The 14364-nt window shown below is 48.8% G+C and overlaps 1 protein-coding gene across 10 annotated transcripts in view; it reads left to right on the top strand.

Annotated features, from left to right (window-relative positions):
- The window catches only part of TRERF1 (transcriptional regulating factor 1), a 209925-nt gene that overhangs the window by 178022 nt on the left and 17539 nt on the right, over nt 1–14364 (top strand). For all 10 annotated transcript variants that reach the window (XM_027524008.1, XM_027524009.1, XM_027524011.1 and 7 more), the window contains 5 exons: nt 690–829; nt 963–1066; nt 2593–2668; nt 10591–10679; nt 12562–12675. In XM_027524008.1, coding sequence (XP_027379809.1) covers nt 690–829; nt 963–1066; nt 2593–2668; nt 10591–10679; nt 12562–12675 — 523 coding nt within the window. The remainder of the gene's footprint in view (nt 1–689; nt 830–962; nt 1067–2592; nt 2669–10590; nt 10680–12561; nt 12676–14364) is intronic.

Below are 14364 nucleotides of genomic sequence, written 5' to 3'. Positions count from 1 at the left end.
TTTGATCTTGATAAAGTTAACCTTTGTAGAGTTTAGTTAACTCATCTATTAAGTAGAATACTTCTCATTGCTTTGCTTACCTCACAGGCCTTTGTGAGGTTCTGATGGGATCATTTATGTGAAAGTGGCCTGAAAGGACAAAACTAAAATAAGGACTTTGTATTTGTTTCACTGGGTCAAGTGGTACCTTTGGCCATGTTCTGGGCAGCTGTCCCTTGGCATTAGCACCCTCCCTGTCCCAGCTGTGAAAGTCGCTCAGTGGTGTCCAGCTCTTTGCGACCCCGTAGACTGTATAGTCCATGGAATTCTCCAGGCCAGAATACTGGAGAGCGTAGCCTTTCCCTTCTCCAGGGGATCTTCCCAACCCAGGGATCGAACCCAGGTCTCCTGCATTGCAGGTGGATTCTTTACTTGCTGAGCCACAGGAGAAGCCCCTCCCCAGCTCTAGGGAGCTAAGAATCCCCAGCCAGCCTTCTCCCTTGCTTCCCGTGGCATCTCTCCCCAATCTTCAAGCTGTTCTTTATCCCAGTGAAAAAGTCATGCCTGGAATCTTCAGATCACAGTGCAAGGAAATGCCCCTGCATTCTTCTTGCAGAAGGAGCTGGTTTCCTTCATTTTCAAGTCCCTGACATTTACCTTTGGTCTCAAATTGAAGACCACACTGTTGTTTTTCTTCTTGTGATTTAAAGACGCATCAACATTGGCTTGCGATTCCAAGCGGAGATCCCAGAACTCCAGGATGTCTCTGCCCTGGCCCAGGACACACACAGGGCCACACTAGTATGGAAGCCCTGGCCAGAGCTGGAAAACCACGACCTCCAGCAAAGAGGTATTGACAGCCTGGGAAGAACTGGGTAGGAAGGGCTGGATTTCTCCCAAGGGCCTCTGGCTCTAGGATCAGTGTGTCTTTCTGGTGACACTGAGCTCTGTCTGATGCAGTGCCCTGTCTTTGTTCCCAACAGTGGAGAATCTCCTGAATTTATGCTGTTCAAGTGCGTTGCCAGGTGGAGGGACCAATTCTGAATTTGCTTTGCACTCTCTCTTCGAGGCCAAAGGTGATGTGATGGTAAGGAACCATGAAAAGGAGGCTTCCCAGTTTATACTCTTCATGTGGAAATTCTGAAAAGCATTTCCCCAAGTTCCTGTGTTGTCTCACGTCCCGTGTAACCAACTCATAAGATGATGACCAGTCAGTGTGCCCTCCCATATTCCTTATCTCAGTGAATAGGTCAGAATTTGAAAGCCTGCAAGAAAACCTCCAGTTGGACTTTTGTGTACACATCTGTTCCTCAGTGATGATGATTTGAACATCTGTCTTGGAAAACTAGAATTTCTTTTCAGCAGTCTTGTAATTCACATCAGGAAACAGGTCTGCAATGGTGGAGGTAGAAGGCCTTCCTAAAACAAGACTTGGCCTAAAAAAGCCTGTCATTCTCTGCTCTTCATTCTTCCCTACCATGGAAATCAGAGTTTGATGTCCATAGAACCGTTTGCTGCCCTAATCAAAGAGAGATGTTTGCTGCACACCATCTGGTGTCATTCTTCCACTTTTGACACAGTTTTCTGCCAGACCCAGGCCAGGATGTTGGGACTCTTCTCCCAGAATCAGAGCTGATCATTTACCTGCTCAACCAGGACCCCTGGCTGGAGCACTACGTCACTAGCCTCAGCTTTCCCTTCAGTAAATACATGATTCTTATACCAGAGCTAGCCTCCTGCTTTGTAAGTTTATGAAAATGCATAAGCAAACAAATGTCCCAGTACTACCTTCTCACAAGATTATTGATACCCTTCAGAGATTCTCTAGAACACTGGAAAACTCCCCTTGACCTTTTAAGATCAGTGCTGCAGAGCTGTGCTTCTCAAACTTCTACCACGCACATGAATCCCCTGGAGAGGCTTGTTAAAATACAGCAGTTCAGGAGGTTGGGGTCCAAGGTGCTACATTTGTAACCTGCTCCCAGAGGATGCTCGGGCTGCTGGCCCATGGACTGCACTTGGAGTAGCAAGATTCCAGACCTTGCTCTGCCCCCTAAACCATCCACTACTCAACTCTGCTTGTGCCATTTTTAAAGAACCCCAACAAGGCTGAAGGAGGCAGATTTGAATAGGTTATTTAGTGAGGCTCCCTGGAAGGACAATGTGCAGTACAGTTATTACTAATACAGCTGTTTGTGTTCAGTTATAGTGAAACATGTAATTTTTTTTTTCTGCAAAAACAGTTCCAAGTCACCCACTCATTTCCTCAGAACCCTTCCCCAGAGACTCAGCCTCCATTCATAGGAGGCCCCCCCGTATCTCTGACACCAGGGCCCTCACCAAGGAAGGCGTGGCATTTGGGCTGCCACCTGTGTTTCTGTGACATGACTAGCTAGCTGCAGGCATGGGCAAGGGAGGTATTAGAATGACGAGTCCTGTTGGGTGCTGACTGGAAGAAGGACCCCAAATAGGGGAGTCTCCCCTTTTTTCCCTTCCAGCACCCCCACCTTGGGCCCTGCCATGCTGGCTCATCTTCCTTGTGGGATAGTTGGTCTTCCGAGGATGCACAGCCCCATGAATGATTCTCGCCTTTTCTCTCCCGTGGGTCTGCAGGCTGCTCTGGAAATGCTGCTGTTGCGGAAACCAGTCAGGTTAAAATGTCATCCTTTAGCAAATTACCACTATGCCGGTAGGTGCCAGGGCCCTGCCGGGGCTCACTGTTTGCATGTCGCTCGTGTCCCCTTTACTAGAGCACCTGTTCTTTCCTCGGTGCTGCTTGTTTTCCCTGGGCCTCTGGGGCGTGGCCAGTGGGGCAGCTGTGTCCACCGACTGGTCGCTGTTGGGCATTTGTCCGTCTCCTCCCTTCCTGGGTGTGCTAAGAGCTGGGCAGCAGCGGCCAGGGGCCCCTCGTGTGGCAGGGGAGAGAGCCCCAGAGGGTAGCACAGAGGCAACAACTCGCAGTGGCCCCTCGGCTTTGGAATCCAGTCTTGCCTGCTCCCCGTGGCCCTCTGCGGCTTTGGTTTCCTCACCTGTAAAGTGGGGCTCATAGTCCATCCCTTATGGCATTTTGTGAAGACTAGAGAGCATATGGAGCCTCTTGCCTGGAACATTCTAGTAGCCATTATTATTCATTTATTGAACAATTTAAGATGAGGAAGTGACAGTGACGGATTTTGACACGGTCTTGCCTTATGCAGTTTGGAGTCTGAGGAGGAGGCAGTTATTAAACAACAGGTCACACAAATGGCAGGAGAAAGACACGTATGTATACCTGTACCTATACGTATACACATGGGGCTTCCCAGGTGGCGCTAGTGGTAAAGAATCCACCTGCCAATGCAGGCACGAGAGACTCGAGTTCGATCCCTGGGTCGGGAAGATCCCCTGGAGTAGGAAATGGCAGTCCCCTCCAGTGTTCTTTCCTGGAGAATTCCATGGACAGAGGAGCCTGGTGGACTACCGTCCATGTGGTTGCAAAGAGCCGAACACTACTGAGCACACACACACAAACATATACACTTACATGTACTTGTACGCATAGATACACACATACACACGCATGTACACTGTCTTAGAAGCCGGTGGATTAATGATGGCATCACCAATAAGAGGGAAGGAGCACACACCTTAGAGAGTTGAATGTGGTGAGAATGGTGAAAAGACAAGGAAACAGGTTGGGGAGCCTGTGGTGACAAGTGAAGTCGAAGTCAGCGTCTGTATTCTGTTAAGCGGTAGCCCTATCTGTTCTGGCGTCTCCACAAGCCTGCCCAGGTTCTCTCTTTCCGAGAGGGCTGGATCCTCCAGTGCCCCTTGGTGGTATTCGTTTGAAGGTGTCTCTGGTGCCTGGGGGGACCCTGCACAGTAGGTGCTGACTACCTCAGTGGCCTTCGGGACCCAGTGGTGCCTTTTCCAGGCCTTGGTCCAGGTGGCCAAATGTGGCCTCAGGGGAGGGCTGTTCTGCAGGTACCACGGTGCTCTTAGACGGCTCCCTGTCCCCACCTCCACTGTCTGCCTCAAGGAGCCAGTTTCTTAATATTGTCTCCATCATTTCCTGCTCGGTGTCTTCCCTGAGTGTGGCTAGAAGATGTGGGAGTTCTCCCTAATCTGCTGTGGAAACAATTCAATCCTCTCTTAATTCCCAGCGTCATCTGCTACCCATTAAACCCTGACAGGCCGTCCAGCCTCCTGGAGCCTGTGTCAAGCTTCTTTGCTCAGTGGGTGAGACTTCCCAACCATCTGCCGCGGCTGCCCTCCGCCCCCAGGGTGACTGGGGTGGCCAGCGCCTCGGGGTGGGTCAGCTCCAGCAATGAGCAACCTCTTCTGGAACCTAAATCCCCTCTGGTTCTTTCCCGCATGCCAAGCAACAATTGTGATTTTTTTTTCTTTAATGTGTGTCATGACGTGAAAAAGATGGGAAAACTGTGGGCTGGAAGCTACCCCCACCCTAAACAAGAAAAAAACATTGAAATAGGACTAAAAACTTTGATTCCCAGGTGACTCAGTGGTAAAGAATCTGCCTGCCAAGCAGGAGACACAGGAGACGCGAGTTCAGTCCCTGGATTGGGAAGATCCCCTGGAGGAGGAAATGGCAACCCACTCCAGTATTCTTGCCTGGAGGCTATACAGTCCATGGGGTCGCAGAGAGTCGGACACAACTGGAAGGGCTGAACTCCAGACTCCCAGTTGTCTAGAGAGAGGTCAGACCTCCTTGGCTTGTGCCCTGGAAGGAAGGTGGAAAGACTGGGTTCGGGGGGAGACTAAATTTGGGGGAGACAGGGGCCCTTGAAAATCACTTCTCTGACTTTACTCCTGACTGCCCTTCCACCCCATCCCACCCCAAGCAGTTCAGAAAGAAAAGGGAAGAACGGCCAGTTCTGGAGCCCAGAAGAGACGCTGGTGTGGGTGGGCTGCTCGGCAAACCTGGAGGAGCTCTGTTAGAATCCTCAGAGGGTGGCGCTGTTGCTGTGGCCTTCAGGGCTCTCAAACTGACACCAAAGCGCCTGGTCCAGCTTTCTCTCCGCACCCTCCACCCATGTGTGGGCAGCTGTTGTTTGCAGTGGCTCCCAGTCAGCGGCTGGATTGGGTGGAGAAGGCTTAAGCATGGGGATGTCGAGGGGGCGAGGATGCCTGGCTGTGATTAGAGGACTTCAGCATCCTTGGTTTTTCGCTGAGCTGGTCATTCCTGCAGATGGGTGCAGAGTGGAGGGGCGTCAGAGCTGGCCCTGGGACTCTTGGCAAGAGTTCAGCAGAGGCTCGTATGGGCGCCCCCACAGCCCAAGTTCTCAAGGGGTCCTGAACCTTGACCTGACTCCAGAGATGGGAGAGACCTGGAGGAAATACCCATTCAGGCGGAGGAGGCTGGTCTACGTCTTGGAAGTTGCCCCAGTTTGGTGGGGAAACAGAATTACATGCTCCAGAGAATACTTTGAAAGAACCACAGCTGTGAAGTCACCTCGCAGGCATTCTTAGCCCATGTTGCTAGCTGGAGACTGACCCCCGCAAAGGGCAGGAACCAAGTTACTATGCACTTTGCTGCTTGGCCTGACACGGCGCTTAGAGAGAAGAAGGTTAGTGGACAAGCTCAGGTTCTGGATTCAGACCAAGGCCTCCTTGCCCTTTGCCTCCAGAGGGAACTTTGGTATCACCCAGTTCACATGCACCCCTAAAAAAATTACTCAGCCTTCACCCATCATGGAAAATCTTTCACTAAATGAAGATCTGGTATAAAAACAAGTCCTCCTTTTTCTGCAATGAACATGTCTTTCTTATGTAACCTCTGTGACAGCATCAATAACAGTTTTTAAAAGATTGAAAGGAAGACCGAAAGGCCCTCTTTAAAAGACATTGTGCCCAAACTTTCTCTCACCCCTCCAGGTCTCTCTTTAATTGCCTGCGTTCTCTATAGATTGCCCCAAATTTCACCACCATCCAGAGCCTGTTTCCCGGCAACCGAAGCTCAGAACGTTTCTCCTCTGGATACTGTTCCAGCACCGGCTTCCTCCTGTTAATTAGGCTCTTTGTAATTAGGCTTAATCATCTTATTAGGGACCCCTGCTGATAATAGTCCACTAGCCAGGAATCCCCAGGGAGAATGAATGAGTGTGGGGTGGGGAGGGGGAGGGTGTCAGCCCACTGACCCTAGGGACGTGCTGAGTGGACAGCAGTGATCTCAGAGAGGGAGGATGGCCAAGCGAGAAGTGGGGGCAGCCCTCTGCCTCGGTTTTTGCATTTTTATCCTGGACTTTGTCCAAGAAGCAGAATCCCAGAAGAACTGGCTTAAAACAAAACAAAACAAAAAACACCTTGTCCTAGAATGGGGAAAACACTCCTGCCGGACAGTCTCCAGGAGTACAGATGCCGAACCGTACCTCGATGGATTACAGGAGGATTTCGAGGCAGGGAGAGGAAGACTGCACAAGTGCCAAGCGGCCTGGAGTAAGACTGTGAGTGTGCACACGCAACACGGAACACCGGCAGGGACCAGTGGGCTTCACGAGTGCCACTAACATGGACATCAGCACAGACAGCATGTTTTCCACGGCGGCAAGCTTATTTGGAATCTTCCGTCCAAGTGGCCAGATTTGAGACATTCACTGTGCCCCTCCTTAGGACCAAAGGCTGTTAGGCACTGCATGACTGTCAAAATCCCTAAATCGCAAGAGAGGAAACTGAGGATCAGAGAAGTAAATTTGCAGGAGTTAAGTGGCAGAACCAGGTTCGCATCAAACCGTCTTCTGATTAAAGTTGCCCCTTTTTAATCACAGCACAGTGACCTCATTATTTGGGGTGAGCACATTCAGATATTATGTCTATACACCAGGCTTTGGCCTGAGAATTCCGCCCAAGAGACCTGGAGTAGATTCTTGGCCCCATGGGTGATCCGTGATCAGGGTGCGGTAAAGAGCCTGCTACTGTGAGTGTGAGAACGGATGGGCTTGTCTGGCCCCACCTGTGTCTCTCAGTTCATGGACACCCCTGTTGGACAGACACGCACGCACAGCACAGTCCTGTGTGCTAAACCATGGACCCTAGGACTGAGTAGAGGAGCCGTCTCTCAGCGTCTGAGCACATGCTCCCCGCCCTGGCCATCAGGGTTCTGGCCAGCACAGAGAGGAAAGCTAGAGGCTTCTCTACTTCAGTCGGAGACTGGTGGTGTGGAGTGAACACCCCGGGATCAGGAAGACTGGAGGCCCCATCACTGAGCAGCAGCCCTAAAAGCCAACGGAGAAGGGCTTCCTTGCTGGCTCAGTGGTGAAGATGCAAGAGACACGAGTTTGATCCCAGGTCCGGGAAGATTCCACGTGGTGAGGAGTAACTAAGCACGTGCACCTCAACTACTGCGCCTGCGCCCTAGAGCCTGCAAGCCACAAGTACTGAGGCCTGCTAGCCCTAGAGGCCGTACTCCGCAATGAGAAGCCCACACACCGCAACTAGAGAGTAGCCTCTGCTCACTGCAACTAGAGAAATTATTTAAAAAAAAAAACTCAAATCACTGGAGAGTTGATGGGGAGCAGGCCTCCTTCCCCTATGAGGCTTGAGGGTCCCCTATAACAGATGGTCTAGGAAGTGACTTCCCTTTGTGGGGTTACAACTGGCAGGCCATCTGGGGACATGAAGGGACATCTCACAGGTATACTGACCTGGGGACTTCACACTGTGGTTTGGGCAGTAATCCAGTGGTGAGCTTGGTGTGGGGTGGAAGTGTACCCAGTGTGAGGCTGGGTGCTGACCTGAGAAGGCCGCATGGCCCTTGAGTGTCTCATGAGGGTTTAAAGCTGCACTTTGGGGAAACGTAGGGTCCAGCTGAAGATGGAAAGGATTCTTACTCATCTCATTGGGAGGGGTTTCATCAGCAAAATGTCCCCTAACCAACATCCCTGGTGGCCCAGTGGTTAAGAATCCGCCCACCAATACAGGGGACATGGGTTTGATCCCTGGTCTGGGAAGATTCCACTTGCCTGGGGGCAGCTAAGCCTGTGCACAACTGAGCCTGCAAGCCCTAGAGCCCGCATTCCACAAGAGAAGCTACTGTAATGAGAAGCCTATACACCGAAAGCAGAGAAAGTCTATGCGCAGCAACAGACTCAGTACAGCAAAAAAAAAAAAAAAGAGTGTTCCCTAACTTCCTAACTGAGATGCAACCTGGAGCTGCACAGACTGGACCTGCATCAGGGCAGAACAAAACTATCCTTACACGTCTGTCAGGGGACTCGACTGGTGTGGCACGTCCCTGTCGTGTTCCACTTACACCATTGCTCTCTGATCTCTCTTTGCTGTTTTGATGGATGCCTAAAAGTAACCGTGACTCCTCTGTGGTCGCTCAATTGTTGGTCCATCCTTTCTGTTTCACTCTTTCTGTCTCTGCCTCTGGACATCGGGAGCAGATGAGAGCCAGGACCCCAAGTTCTTGAATGTTGGAAGAATTTTGAGGAATGGTGATGAAAATACTCCAGAGCCTGAAATCCCACCGACCTCCTCTGCTCACATCCACTCTAGCAGAATTTCATCAAAGCCCTGGCCCTACTTCTCCCTGTCACGATGGTTTGCACGACCAGACATGTCCTGGTCTCTAGAACCAGTGTAAGATGCTTCATTCTGCTGAGGATTAATTAGAAAGCTGCTTTTCTTTTAGAGAAATTTGCAAACCAAAGGAGTCAGGTGGTGATTTTTAGAGACCTGGAACAGCCGCGATGTGGAGAGTGTATTCTGTACTGGAGCCAGAGCTCTTGGCTTAAGGACCCCTCAGGGAGTCCCACGGAGAAGGTGTTTATTTCAGAAATCTGAGCTGACATCACCGAGTCACATATTTTCTCAAGGATCCTAGGATCTTCACCTCCTGCTTGCCTGCCAGGCATGATTTCACCTAATCAACTGATTCAGGCCGAATCTTTTGAGGGAAGAAGCAATTCAGGTTTTCTATACTTCAGCCCCTCAGTGAACCATAGCAAAATGGAAATCTTGGGCTTGTCCTACTTGGAAGGAAAAATACTATGGTTTGGAGATTACAGCTTTGAAAAGTAGAAGCCTGTCAAAGGCCCAGACATATACCATCCAAAGAATCAGAGATATAGGGAATTCAAAAAATTAGAATGAGGCCGAGTTTTCTGCTAACCAGCCACAGAAATTGAGCCTTCTTTGCAGCCCACAGAAATAGGACTTCCCTTGGAACTAGACCAGGACCATCCTCTGTGATTGTCTGCATATCCCACTTTGACATGAATGTCAAGCTCATCCATCAGGCAGGTACCCCAGCCTGACACCTCTGGGCCTCTTCCTCATTGGTTTACAGGTTTATCAGGAACCAGTCCCTCTTACCTCCCAGCCTCATCTGCCTTCCCTCTGCTGGAACCCTGTAGCCGAGCCATACCAGATTACTGCTTATTCCTTGAACACCTCCATTTCCTCATCTGTAAAATGGGAAGAAGTAATATCAATCTTATAGGGTTGTCTATAGAAGCAAATGACTAGTATCTTCGAGGGTCTTAGAACCTGGCATATAGCAAGCACTTATAAGCATTAGCTTTTTCCCCCCTAGTGTCTTGCATGTGTGTGTGCTCAGTTGATCAGCTGTGTCCTATTCTTTGCGACCCCATGGACTGTAGCCCACCAGGCTTCTCTGACCATGGAATGTTCTAGGCAAGATACTGGAGTGGGTTGACATTTCCTACTCCGGGGGGTCCTCTCCACCCAGCGATCTAAATATCTAATAAATATCTGCTGAACAAGTGAATGAAATGTATCCTCTCACTACTTGGCTCTGACTGTGCACTCGCCACTTCCGCTCCCCAGAATTCCCATCCATCTCCTTCTTTTTAAATATTTATTTTATTTATTTTTTATTTGGCTGCACCAACTCTTAGTTGTGGCATGTGGGATCTTTAGCTGTGGTATGCGGGATCTAATTCCCCGACCAGATATTGAACCCAGGCTCCCTGCATGGGGAGCACAGAGCCTTAGCCAGTGGGCCACCAGGGAAGTCCTTCCATCTCCTGGCCTGACTTGCTTCTGTGTCTTTTTAAACCCTACTCAGGTGTTTCCTCTTCCTGGAAGCCTTCCCAGCTTCTCTGAGTCTGGTGTTCCTCCTTTGTGCCCCACTGGCACCCAACCCCTGCCCTCATCCTTGCAGTCATCCCCTTGAATGCACTGCCTCCTGATTTTCTCCCCACTAGACTGTTGAGTCCAGCACGCACGAGGAGCACTGGCTACGTGAATGCTTGCCCTCCCTAATTATATTAAAACTATAGCTAAAATCTGCTGAGTGCTCACAATTTTCCAGTTACTAAGAGACAGTTTTAGGGAGTTTAGGTTCTTTAACCTTCACAAAAGTCCTCTAAGAGGTGGAGACACTCAGAAGTATTCCCATTCGTAGGTAAAGAAATCAAGTCTTAGGTTCAGTAACTTGCCAAGTCAAGGCCACAGCTAAGCTTTGAATCCAGGTGGCAGGGTTGTTAACCATTACACTGCACTGGCTTTTTGTTCAGAAAGAAGTGTAGTGTGGGTATTTACATGTCACACACGAACAGTTGTAGTTTTTAACTTCACTAAGTGAACCAGCAACTACAAGTGGGAAGAACTGGGCTGTTTTTTTATGAAGTTTGTGTTTTGTTGTAGGTTCGGACAAGTGGACCTCCCTAGAAAGAAAACTGTTTAATAAAGCACTAGCCACTTACAGCAAAGACTTTATTTTTGTACAGAAGATGGTAAGCATGCTTTTTCCCACTGCTGTCTTGAAACCAAATTTGGGAAGTTGCGCACCTAAAGATACATATAGAATTATTTTATTGCTGGTTTAAGACTGTCACCAAAACAATGTCTTCCATCTTTTGTTGGTAAAGGATGGTATTTGTTATGGATGGCGGGGCCCTGGTGTTGAGGAGGTGGGGGGAGGTGGGCATAGATTATTTGGATGTGGCAGTGGTGGGGAGGGGTATTTGTATCTTAATAAAGATGTGTGATTTATACATTCTATCAGAATAAAATAAGCTTGGGGCTGCTGGTTCACAATTTATATAATTTATTTCATGTGTGTTTGACAGATCTGTCATGTTTCTGACAGAACATGGTGGGAGGAGGGGGATCCAGAGAAGGGAGAATATGAGCCCTGGCCCTAGCCAGTAGCAGAGTTTCTGCTGTGGGGCCCCTGATCATAAGGACAGTAACAATAGCAATAAAATGTTACATATACAGCATCTCGCAGCAAAAGAGAGTTCACCAAGATGAAATAGCATTTGTCCAGCACGTAATAAATGGAATAGGCCTTAACTGGCTGAGAGTGGTTCAGGCTGAAAGTTACAATGATTCGGAGTGTTTCAGCAAACCGATGAATGAGGGAACCATACTGAGTTATTAAGGTCATGAAAACGCTCAGGCCCACGGAGAGCAGGGTTTCAGACGGCAGCTGCCACTGGCTCTGGGCTGGACCTCAGTCTTGTCCCAGGTTCCTTCTCCTGTCCTTAACCCTGGGCCTTGAGTGAATGAGAAACGGAAATAGGTGGAGTTTTTCTCCGACTTGCCTCCATCTGCAGATCTGAATGCGCACCCAGCTTACTCTGTCTTGGAGGCCACCGCACTCTGCTGCCCTGTGTTCCAGCAGCTCCTGTCTGTACTGAGTCACCCCCTCCTGTCCTAGGTCTTATTATTTCTTAAAGGTCCCACACCTTGTTGACTGATGACGGATTCACATGACATGCTCACCAGGCAGTTCAGGATTTTAAACCAGGATTCTCTGGGATTCTCACTATCTTCCCTCCCTGGGCAACTCTAATGTAGAAATTCACTCTATCAGGTGTGTGTGAAGGGCGTAACTTTGAGGAGACCAGATGTCTGGAAGGTGCCCTTTTCACTCTCACTGTGTGGGTGGCCTTCTTTCCACACCCAATGGGACAGCCAGCCTGCCTCCAGAAAACTCACATTATTGAACCCCACTTTGAGCTTAGAGAACTGTGAACTAAACAAAGGAATTTTTTTCTCTTTAAAACACATTTACCTTTGCCCTTTGGGGGGAGAACAGGACAAGGCTTGTTTTCTGCAAACACTAAGCTCTTGTCATCATAACTTTTGCCTTATATTCCTGTTCGATTACTAAGGAACATTTTTCATAAATAGATTTTGAAGGTCAGCAACTCGGAGAGCCAAACTCATTCAAGCATTTGAAAAAGCATGCTGCTTTGTGGGTTAAAAAAGGGAGGGAGCTTGCTATGGATGGTTGTGAAAAAAAAATCTCCAAGCCCTCTTGTGAAGAAGTCAAGATGCGGAACAGTACATACAGTGTACTTACTACCTTGTGTGAGGCAAAATGGTGGGCAGGAATATATTTTTGTGTTGTTGGTATACATGTAGAGAAATTCTGGAATATCCCCCAAGATATGAACCAGGGAGGCTAGCTGAGTTGCAGGGGTGGGGAGGGAACGGATGAATGGATGGCTGGAGAACAGGGCTGGGGAGGAGATTTTCCACCATGTACATGTTTTTATTTAACTGCATAAACTTCCTACCTATTAACAAACTTAAAATTGCATGAAAACTGGTTGCCTTACACCCTGCCCACCGTTGGAGCTGATCTTGAGATGGTTTTCCCAACAGGTGAAGTCCAAGACGGTGGCTCAGTGTGTGGAGTACTATTACACGTGGAAAAAAATCATGAGGTTGGGGAGGAAACACCGGACACGGCTCTCAGAAATCATCGATGACTGTGTGGTGAGTGAAGGTGCCCGGGTGCTGCTTCTGCGGGCCCCACCCCCACCCCACGCCCAGGTTCATAAGTGGCTAGTGTTGGGCTTGGCTTTACTGCCAGGCAGCTGTGGTGAGTAGGTGATGGGCCATTTCCCAGTCAGGATTCAGGCCTTGACTTCCTGGGATAACTAGGCAAGGGAAGGGCAGCTTCCAGTTTGACCTGCAGCCCAGTGATCGGTTAAGGAAGTGAGGGCTGGCTTGCATTCTGGCAGGTAGGTGCCAGGGGAGTTAAACTGTGGTGGTCCCAGCCTTGATGTGTGTGGTTTTTAAGAGGCACCCTGTTGTCCTGGGATAGCCCTTCCCAATCTTTTCACAATAGTTCTCACCAGAGAACTAACATGCCTTAGAACAGGGGTCCCCAACCTCCAGAATCTTAATGCCTGGTGATCTGAGTGGAGCTGATGTAATAATAATAGAAATAAAGTGCACAATAATTGTAATGCGCTTAAATCATCCCCACACCACCCCCTTACCCCACCCCCCGTCTGTGGAAAAACTATCTTCCATGAAACCAATCCCTGGTGCCGAAAAGGTTGGGGAGCCCTGCCTCAGGAAGACGAAGGTTCTGGGATTTTACACAGCTTCTATGAAGCATGCGCAAGAAGCAGCTTTGACCTCTAGATGGCGCCAGGAACCCTCCATCATTGGCGAGCTGGTTAGCAGTGTGTGGATTAGTCTGGTCCTCACATCACCATTTATCCTTAATATCGATTTCCTTCATTAGCAGACAAATCCAAAGTTGTCTGCAGATTAAGATGAAGAACCTACTAAAGGCGTCACGAGATCGAAATCTTCTCCAAACCCCTTATTTGTGGCTTTGGAAATGGCTACTGCTTTCGTCCTTGTGGTTAACTCTCTTCTCTGCATCCATAGCCAAGGAAAATCTTGCATGTTGTGGAAAACACATACGTGTATGTAGAAATTACGTCTTACAACAGATTACTAAACTCCAGTCTGCAGCCATTAAGGAAATGGTTTCAAATTCATAAATATCGTGAATTTTACAATTATACTTTCATTCCCAACTGTATCCATGCATAAGTGTTCCTAGCACATATGCAGGTTAATTTCTTTCACAGACACTTACACATAGCACTTCATACATTCCAGGCGTTGTACTAGGAGGGACTTAACGTATAATGACTCATTTACTCCTTGTACCATTTCTATGAGGTAGGAAACTGAGGCACAGAGCCTAGGTAACTTAGCCATGGTCAAAGGCTGGTGAGTGTGTTGTCTGGGACTGACTCCCCTGTATAACACCCAGGAGCAAGCAAATGCTAATCCTCTTACAGAAGGGTAAAAACATGCATGCATGTGTGTGGCCTCAGCCATGTCCAGCTCTTTGCAGCCCCCTGGACTGTAGCCTGCCAGGCTCCTCTGTCCATGGAATTCTCCAGGCAAGAATACTAGAGTGAGTTGCCATTTCCTACTCTAGGGGTTCTTCCCAATCCAGGGATCAAGCTCAATATCTCTTGCATCTCCTGCACTGGCAGGCAGATTCTTTACCATTGTGCCTTCTGGGAAGTTAAAAACACCTGGAGTCATTAAGATTTCAAAGCCTGAGTTCCTAACTAAGAGTTTGATCCCAGCTACAAAATATAAACACGTATATACAGTTATATGTGGACCCAAATATCAAAAAAAAAAAAT

Source organism: Bos indicus x Bos taurus, chromosome 23, assembly GCF_003369695.1.
Source record: "Bos indicus x Bos taurus breed Angus x Brahman F1 hybrid chromosome 23, Bos_hybrid_MaternalHap_v2.0, whole genome shotgun sequence".
NCBI lineage: Eukaryota > Metazoa > Chordata > Mammalia > Artiodactyla > Bovidae > Bos > Bos indicus x Bos taurus.
The sequence above is the reverse complement of the archived record's forward strand: the minus strand, read 5'-3'. Positions and strand labels throughout refer to the sequence as shown.